Consider the following 10,548-nt stretch of genomic DNA (forward strand, 5'->3'; position numbering starts at 1 on the left):
TCAATCCTAACACTCGAATAAAATGAATAAATCGAGAATATTGGTAACTTGGATCAGAATCTAAAGGAGTCAAAACCCTAATCATATAATCAAGATTGAGATTAGCTCAACAGCAGTAAACTGTTGCAATTAGTTATTAGTATATACTTTATATATTAGTAATAAACATTGTCAGAATTACTTTAGTATAAGAAGTGAAAATAATGCAATTGAACAATTGCATGATCCCAAGATAAACTGAAAACTGCATAAATTTATTAACTTCAAAATGAGAATACATACAACTTTTTAATCTTACAAGACTGCAGGGAAAACCTAATGGCATACGAAATCACAGAAGAATCTACTACACTCCAATCAAGCTACATACATACAAAAAGAAATATGATAAATTTGATCACAAATTGTAGCATTGGAATTTCATCGAGGCTGAAGAAATTTTCAAATCTGGTAAATGCCCCCCTTCTCTATACAAGTTCAATGAATAAATGCCTCCAAAATGCATAAATCACTGGCCAAAGAATAATGCTTTCCGGCTGCCACTACAATGTCCAACCAGGGGAAGGGACTCCATGCTTTTGGAACCACTCAGGCATATGAAATTTTTCATACAAGACAGGCCTAACATCATCCTGAACCGAGAGATGCTTCAGGAGCGGAAGTAAGACCTCGAGAAGCTGAAAGAGAAATAGCAAATACAAATGAGTGAACGATGTTACTATTTTAAGTTTTTTTTTTTTTTTCTTCCGCGACTGCAGTTTAGCTAACCTGATCATCGTGTGGCTGCCCTGCAGAAAAAGGTACACATGGAATCCCATTGACTGGCTGCAATAAAAAACTGAATGGATTGTTATCGACTATAACTACTCTGCATAGATCAGGTGAGATGCAAGATAAGTCCTTCACATGATCCCGATACTCCCTGCAAATATACCACATTATTGAGCACAAATTAGCTACAAAAAGATACGGAATTGAATAACAATGGCACAAACTTAATGATAACACCAGATATTTTATATTTGACTGCTTAATAATTATTTATACAGCACAAGTTACACAACATATTATATCAGTTTCACACACATCCTAAGGAAATGGTTCCATCAGAGTGATGCAAAGTTAATATCAATATTCAAGGAAAATACAAGTCTTAACAGAAATTATTGCTCATCCACACTTCCACATCAATCAAAAACTAGTTGCTTAAACTTTTTACATAAAGCAGTGCCTGGCACGACTAATGCATTCCTTAAGCATGGAAATCTCTCTGAACACCGGATAAGGGTGACACCCAAGAAGTACAATTTAGCAACCAGTCAGTATAGGTGGGTAATTTTTTTCATTCCACAATATCTTCCTGCAAGGAGAGGGGAGGGCTATACTCACATAGGTTTGGATAAAAAAACAACAATCAGTATCACCCTTTTTTGAGGCTATAACATACTTATACGAAGTACATATTAAATAGGGATTGTCCAGAAACCTGACTTTATGAATGTCTATTGGGTGTGCGAATTTAGATACAAGATATTAAAGTTCGGGAATGGTATGTGTACATCTGGTACTATTCTACATGAAATGTCCAAGTCTCTGGGATAACACAATGCTAATAGCATAATGTTGATCTTTATATATATATATTATACTAATTCCCATTTCCAACCTTGATCCTCTGGAGTCATTATTTGTTTGTTTCTGAAAACATCATATCTTGGACAACTGCATGAAGCAAGTTATGTAAGCTGCAAATAATTGAGAAATACCAGCTGGAAAAACCATTGATATATGACCAACCATATATAAGTCGATATTCGGAGTGAAATTATGTTGGATACAGAGAGTCATACAACAAGGCCTCAACTTAATTTGGTGGAAAATCAATGTACAATATGAACAATAATGTATGCAATTAGCAGGAAAAAGAGAGCCCTGAGTTTCAGAATACTAACGTGCTAATAGTCGATGGCCTATACAGACGCCGACTGAACCGATTTCCAGCATCAATTCTGTCAACAAGAGGTCTAGCATAACCTGTTGAAATTAAGAATAAAAAAAAAATACAGAAACTGTTAATAGTAGTAGTATAACATTACCTTATAAAATGGTCACATGTGTGCTTTTAATTAACTTCTTTAGATTACTTGAAAGATCCTTTTTTGGCTCTTTCTTTAACCCTATGGGCTATGCCTCTTATCTTAAAAGCAGCCCCCGGGATTCCCTTAAGGGGTTTCCTTTAAAAGGTTTTCGGATAACAAGGTGTGCAACATGCAACTAAGCCCATAAAATTTGAACATGATGATGTGAAAGTATAAAAGATCAGAAACAAATGTGAACCTTCAAGTCCAGCAGTGAAAAGAATCAAATCTGCAAATTCACTAAGTTGCTCCAAGAATTCATTCAATCCAGGACGTTCAAACACTGTCACATAGCTGATTTTAGGCTTCCCTTCAAATTCCTTCAATTTGAGATACATAAATTAAGCTTCGTTCAGCAACCACAAAATAATATTAAATGAAATTAGGAAGAACTTAATACCTTGTCTGATGATACACATTCCAGCTCAAACCAATTCAAACCTGCTTCTGTTGCTTGTGTACAAAGTGTAGGCGGTAAGCTAGAAGTCTCATATGCACAAACTAGTGTATCATCTAAATCAAGAACAACCTGCAATGCTTATAATGAATAGCCATTGTTACAAGGAATCTGGGAGATCGTGAAGAAACTGAATGATGTCAATGAAGTAAAAAGAAGAAAAATGTGCACGTCAGATGCATTAAATAGGGAAAGCCATTCAACTTATTCAATACCTTACCTCAAACTTATTCAATACCTTACCTCAATACAATGAAATATGAGAACACATCAGTACAGAGAGTATAAGTGATGGATGTCCATTGTATTCCTAACTAACTTTGATATTTAAAATATGCTAAACCTTAGATTTAATGCTCTTTGATAAGGTTCATAAAAAATTATGCATCTATGTCTCTGACCTTTATTTATTAATGATATGAAGTTTAAACCTTTACCCCTAAACTAAATCCTCGATCATCCAAAATTTTACTGCTCCACGACAGGATCTTGTCCATAGCTCTGAACTAAATACAGTACTCAATTATTTTAGTTAACGCTATTACAAGGGATAAGCAACCAGTGATCAATAATACTCAAAGACAGGGAACTTGTCCGCATTACTAAAAGTAAATCCTCAATTATTCAAATTTTCACTTCACTGATTTGGCCTTCAGTTTGCAGATCAAAAAATTACCCCTCAAATCTAAGAATCCAATAATGAATGCCCACTGCCTGGCACCCAGTACAAGAACCACTCAAATACCATTTCTATGTCAATATAAACCAAATTCAAATGCTCAAGAATGATTAAATCAACAGTTTCCTCCAATATGAAACTACAATAAATGCAAGTAATTTCAAACACTAATACATAGCCCGTTTGACAGCATCATATTGGATTCTCCACATTAACAAAATCTGATGCTAAAGCTTAAGTGACTCCTAGTCCAAAAAGGAAACCCAAACAGACTGCTGAAATCGTATGAGCACTAGGACAGCAAATGTATTCCCTTTTCCCTCTCTGATTAGGAAATCATACAAGTAGACTCATCGTTTAGGAACATTCGAACCAATTCAACATGTAGTTTACGAAGTACAACTATTACACTACACTTAATTACAAAAATGTGCCCTTGAAACAGCAAAGCAGCCAAAGCTCACTTGCATTTAGCTATTCACTCAACCTATTTACTCAACCTGAAAAATCCATCACATAAAACAGACCTTAGGAGTTAAGACCGCAGAAAGGTCAAAAGCTAAACACCCTTACACCCCTCCTCTACTGCCATAATTAAGTCAAATTTCCTCCCAAAGCCTCCATCTTGACATTTTCTTTTTCTATTTTCCCCAATCTGATTGACTAGAAACCAACAAAAACTTCAAAACTATCCAACCAGAACCACACATAAGACAGCAAAACCATTGCATTAAACAAAAACGTGCTTCAACACCGAAGATTTAGGATGATAATGGAGAAATAACATCCTAGAAACCTGCCCCTATATCAACCAGGTACAAACCCCAAAATAACCCCAGACCCTCCTCACAATTAAAAAAAAAAAAGGATAATTCTTTATGTAACTCATCAGCCAACTTTCTATATCTATTCACCTAATCATCAGAACATACTCAATTGCGTTAAAAAAAAAAAAAAAAAAACCCATTAATAATCATTAACCAATGTGATCAGTTGCTCACTTTTACCAATCAAAAATCCCATCATTACATTACCAAAAATCATAATTTCCACCATCAATCATCCATAACTCCTAGATGTCAACTAGCTTACTGAGTAAAGTTAAGAGCAGGTGGTCGTGGTACCCATGAGGCCATGACCTCGGATCAAATTCCGTCTACATCATTACTCCCTCGGGATCGTCATACACCCCCAAAAAATATACAGAGCATAATATTCTAAACTTAGAATAAATCCTAATATTAGAAAATCCTAACATTCTATTAATTAACTTTTATCCAAAAAAATCAAATCATGCTAAAACAAAATAAAACCAAAATTACCACTAAAATTAGAAATTAAAATCATAAACTCAGAAAGCAAACAATACATACGGTGAGCTTGTCCGAAGCACGAACATCGCCATGACCAGGCTGAGCAGCAGCAGCAGCATCAACAGCGTTGATATCGACGGCAGTAGCAGAGGAAGATTGAAGGGGAATTTCAACAACAGGAAGAGGCTTAAAACCAGTAGAAGAAGAAGAATTTGGAGGAGAGAGAAACGAGGTTTGTCCGCCATGGCTGAAACCTATGCTACTGAAGACTTGCGCCATTGAAGGGGTACCTCGAACAATCTGAACAAAGATCTGGAACAAGAAGGTTAACCAGTTCCACACCGTCTTCCATAGCTGACCAGATTTCGGCGCATATACTTCAGTTTGCGCCATTTTTGAGCAAAAATTGAGCTTCGAAAAGGGGTTAGAATTATAAATTAGGGTTTTAAATAACAGAAATGAACATTTTGTTGCGATTATTGAATTGGGTTTTTGTTATTTCATGAGAAATCAAAAGATTAATTTGAAATCGTATTGATTGAAGTGAAATTGAACTGGGGTTTTTTTGAATCTGACGAAAAATTCATGAAAAATAAATAAAGAAGTAATTATAAAGAGCGGATTTGTAACAGTGATTGATTGATTGATTGGTTTTTTCAGCGATTCTTACTTTTTGTGTAAGTTTAGAGAGAGAGAGATGATGAGGAGAGTGGAGGGAGGAGATCGTGAAGCTAGTCACCATCACCACCCGTACTCTTCCAAGTTCAAATGAGGTGACTTTTTTTGGTTCATTTTATTGGATTTGTAGTATTAATAAATTACTCCATTTATTAAATTTATCAAGTTAAAATGAATACTGTAGTATATCGGGTTAGGACATGTTCTGATTCAATTGGTCTTGTATGGACCCGGTCTACAATAAATTATTGTAGACCTAAAATTTGATACTTTCAAATAATATAATCACATTCTAGATAATATAATTATCTTTTTATGAGTCATATTTTGATCTCATATTAAACCATTTAATGAGATTTTATAATTATGTTTAGGATGATAAAATTTAATAATCATCATTTGAATGATGTAATTTACTATTTGATACTTTTTATAATGATAAATTCACTTTTTGAGCGATACATTTACATAACAGTTTCAAGATGATATAATCACTTTTGTAATAATATAATCACATTTCCTATGATATAATCACATTCGTATGGTATACTAGAAGGTTGGGTCTACAATAAGTTATTGTAGACCGGGTCTATTCTAGTCTTTATTGATTTCACGAACAGAGTTGAAGTGAACTGATTGGAGTTGAACTGAACTAAATGTCTAAATTATTTATGAGAGAAGGAAATTATGAATTGAACTGAATTGAGTTGAGCTAAATTGTTTATGAGAGAAAGGAAATTAGGAACTGAACTGATTGGAGATGAACAGAGTTGAATAAAACTAAACAGAAATAAAGCTGAAGAGAACAGACCCTTAATTTCCGTGCCATGCACAATAATTTTTAATAAGTATTATTAAATTATCATTATAATTAAATTTTATAAATAAAATAAAATTTAAAAATATAATTGACAAATTTTGATCAAAATAAAGGATTATGAAAGATTTGTTAGTCTTAAAATGATGTTGAAAATTGTATTTGGTCTTAAGCTTGCAAGAAGGTATGGAGCTACAAAGCTAGTGGTTGAATCCGACAGTCAAGTTGTTATCAATCGTCTCTCGAAGGTTGCTTCTTTCTTCTCGGACTTAGATTCTGTTTTAAATGATGCTATGTTTGTTTGTAAGATCTTTGATTTCGTTTCTTGGTCTCATGTTCGTAGGGATGGGAACTCCGTTGCCCATCACCTAGCTAGGATAGTACCTTTTGGCCTTGAGCAAGTGTGGGAACATCATTGCCCTCCTACTATTGCTCCCTATGTACTCATGGACAATTTGTCCACTTTTTAATGATATGGTGCTCCTAGCCTTGTATAAGATTTGTCAAATATTTTTATTTTTTTAAAGTAATTATATAGCATTGTATAAGATTAGGAAATTATTACTCCGTATTGTATAAGATTTGTTCATTTAATAAATTTTTATTCTAAGGAAAAAAAAAAAAAAAAAAAAGACACGCCAAAATATAACACGTGCCATTATTGATGTGTCTTTTACTCCGTAATATATTGATTATTGGTTATTGATTGATTTTTCATTTATTAAACATTAATGCACCTCTATTCTATTGTTCTAATTCTTACATTCTAGAAAAATAAGTTTATATGAGTATTTATTAAGGGGTATTATTACATTGATATGTTGTCAACAACCACTATATCAAATAAGTGAAAGAGGTGTTTGATTACTTTGTATGGAGTAATAAAAAGGTGTGGTGTTTTTAATACTCATCCAGTCATTGTATATTGTACCATTATTGACAATATTTATGGTTGTGCCACAATGGGAGTACTTATTTGCCTTATTAAAAAAATATTTTCATTGTCTTTCTATAAAAATAAGAAATAAGGATGAAAAAAAAAGAAAAAAAAAAGTTGAACCTTAGCTTATGCATACATGCTACTTGATTATTTTATATCTTATGTTCTTATCCAAAGAATATTACATTTTCATCCACATTGAAATTTGTAAGATAATACAAAGTACATAAGAATAACAAAAAGAAACAAAGGATGGAGTTTTATGTAACAACATTTAATGTAATCTATAAACATAAATTGGAAATAATTCATAATATAAATACAATAATACAGGGTATATATATGAGTAAAAATAATCTAATGTGTCAAACCAAATTTAAATTCATCAATTGACAAAGAAATTACTACTTCAAACATTTTTATTTTTTTTGAATGAACTACTTCAAACATTTTAAGTTACCTTCAATTCTCAAAACATGCATTACTTTATTAATCATAGTTTTCTGGTCTTAATTCGATATTGCAAAAGTTCACTGCAAATCTAAAACTAAGAATTGTATGTTCTTGTAGCTCAACTTGCACTGTACAAGTGTAGTAAAAACTTAAAATAAAGTTTTAATCAATGTAATGATAGCAAAATTGTAATCTGATGTTATACACCTTTTGAAATTTAAATATGCATTAAATGTTAATTAATTGAACATATATGATCTGATAGAGAAGCTTAACTTGAAATTTTACATCACCCATTCCATTTCAGGTTCTAAAACGACTTATAGTATTCTAGTATAGTACGGAGTATAAGATTTGTTTTACACCGTATGAAGCAATGAAAAAGATGGATTAAATGTATTAAGACAATTTATTTAATAACATTGCGTATAATTAATTAAGTGGGATCCACGTGAAATTATCGAATCACTATATGCATGCATAATAGTGTAAATGATTTGATTTTATGGGTCAAATTTTCCAACCTTAATTTTTTAACTACTAGCAAATAAAATTTTAAAACCTCATTTTAAGTATTTTAATTTTGAAAGTGACTTCTAACACTACATACAAAAACAGTAACATGTAACATATAATGGATTAAATGAATAATGCATCCTGCAAATAGTGTCATTCTGTATGATTGTATGAATAAGATTTAGCCACTTGTAAAAAAAAAAATTAATAATGAATAAATTGGATTCTTTGTACAAGAATTATGCATGAAAAAATAATTTTAAAAGCATATGTTTGCAAGTAGGGAAAAAAAATCTAATAACTTTGTAAAGTTGTACAAAATTATTTAGTAAAGAAACTCAAAACATGAAATTGACAAGGTCTTTTAGAAATAAAACATATTTTTTAAAAGCTTTTTACTATTATGTTCAAATTAACCAACAACTTTTTCAAGTTGATTAGTTTGAATTATTCATCAAGACGGTATAATTCTTTACTTTGACCTCCGTATTACTTACATAATTCTAATGCATTTTAAAAATAGTTTGTAGTGCATATATGCAAGATTGTAAAAATCAATTAGATGTACAAATAAGGAGAGTACGTATTTGGTGTATTTCTCAATCCAAAAAGTGAGTAATTCTTAAGTAAAGTTTAAATTACCGTATAAATTTTTTTGATAAAATAAATAATAGGAGTAGTACATAAAATCCCACGATCCAAGTTGAAGAAATAGTTATGATTGTTCTGAGAATTAGCCAATAAGAAGAGACAAATCTGAACTTCTTTTTTTGATCTAATTTAAATTATTAATAAAGTGGCCATAGTTGTGCACTTGTTGTGCTTGATCTGTTCATTCAAGTGATGCTTCCAACTTTATTTTATAATTTTCCCTTTTTTCTCCTGACTTTGATCAGATGTCCAGAAATTCACGCGACTTCTCTGAATTACAAGACAATTCTTCAGGTTTTTTCATTACAGTACAATAATTTTTTTTTTTTTTTTTTCAAGTTAATATACTACTTCCATTACATATTATTCCGTATTTGCAACGATTTAATATAAAGTAGATAGGAAAAATGTCTAATCGTTGCAAATAATATAGTAGTACTGTATGGTCTACAATTTTGGTTACTAAGGTAAAGATGAATTGGTCTAGTCTCATTGATTTTGGTAGTTGCTAATTTTAATGTTGCAATTGTTCACTTCCCCTCATGTAAGGGGATATGTAGTACTGAACATCCGTCCATATTCGGGTTTTGTTTTATACTTGTGTACGTATGGTTGAAGAATAATCCATCCACATTTGGCTTTAATTGGTATGCCATCCATCAAGAGGTGATTGAGGTTGTCAAACTCCAATCGTCTCTTGCACCACCAGTGTAGTACAAATTGGCACTTGGTTCCTTTATTTATTTGAATTTGAATATAAATATTGATATTCATAGCTTGAATTGAGATGACATGATTATTCATGTTATTAAAAAATTTCCATTATTTTATTTTATTTTCGAATTTTTTTAAAAAAAAATTCTTCTGATTATGTCTAAGACTACATTAAATAAAAACAAGAAAATCCAAGTTGTATACAAATATGCAATTCTATTTACCTTCAGGTATAATTAGATTTGGCGTAATTTCATAAATTTAAAGTTTATTACTCGTACATTTTTTATTTATTTTACAAGTACAAATAGCCTAATGAAGTCTATTGAAATATGGATTTGTATCAAAATTTATGATGGGAATCTTATTATTGTACACTATTATCATAAAAAAAAGAAGATTGCAATTATATCATGGAAATCATTCATGCACGTAAAATTGTCGGAGAATCATTGCCATAAATACATATAGGTATGAATTTTACCGTTTACAGATTGGTGAGATTACCATAAACATAAGAGAATATCCTATTTTTCTACCTAATAATACTAGGATTATTACACCATAAAATTACAGCTCTCATTATGGCCTTACTTTTCAAGTAGCTTTTGCTACTAAAGGCGAAAATCATATTCGGTCAAATTGTACAATGTTGAGGTCTGTTTTGGAAAAGCAATAGAGAGCTTACATGTAACCAAGTTCTATTAGAAAATGTACGTATCAACCGGGATTAACTTACTATTTCCCTCGTGAGGAGTTCCTAATATTTTCCTTCTTTTTTCTCGTGACATTGGCCCATGTAAGGCGACGCTTACGGACATGTCAAATCTGGAATTTGGCCCATGTGACATGACCAATATAATTCATACAAGCCCATCACATAGCTTGCCCAAGGCCCACGAGACACAAGACAGAATGACAGATTAATAGCACCAAGGTTGACTGTCTGACTGGGTGATACTGATACAGTTGATCTGAGAAGGTGATAGATACCACAGTGCCCAACACATTTCAGTCATCGGCGAGGCTTGCTGATGGACGGCAAAGTCCTAACACGTATCGGTCTTCACCAATAGCCAGCAAGAATAGCCCCATTTGGTCATAGATGAAAGTCATTGGGTCTAGACTAGGCAAAAATACAAGGCCAGTATGAAAGGATTACAGGACTTACTGCCACGATTCACGGTTGGAG

General features: G+C 32.1%; 1 protein-coding gene across 1 annotated transcript; it reads right to left on the reverse strand.

The window, feature by feature from the left end:
• Positions 1-233: 233 nt before the first annotated feature.
• On the reverse strand, positions 234-5,353 carry LOC145642410 (uncharacterized). Its single transcript, XM_081693589.1, has 6 exons — positions 4,648-5,353; positions 2,539-2,667; positions 2,338-2,458; positions 1,953-2,034; positions 769-922; positions 234-677 (listed from the first exon to the last, which is right to left on the reverse strand). The coding sequence occupies exons 1-6, from the start codon at positions 4,978-4,980 to the stop codon at positions 543-545; spliced, it is 954 nt and encodes a 317-aa protein (XP_081549715.1). The 5' UTR covers positions 4,981-5,353; the 3' UTR covers positions 234-542.
• Positions 5,354-10,548: the final 5,195 nt, after the last annotated feature.

The sequence above is a fragment of the Chenopodium album genome, chromosome 8 (assembly GCF_948465745.1).
Source record: "Chenopodium album chromosome 8, dcCheAlbu1.1, whole genome shotgun sequence".
Taxonomy (NCBI): domain Eukaryota; kingdom Viridiplantae; phylum Streptophyta; class Magnoliopsida; order Caryophyllales; family Amaranthaceae; genus Chenopodium; species Chenopodium album.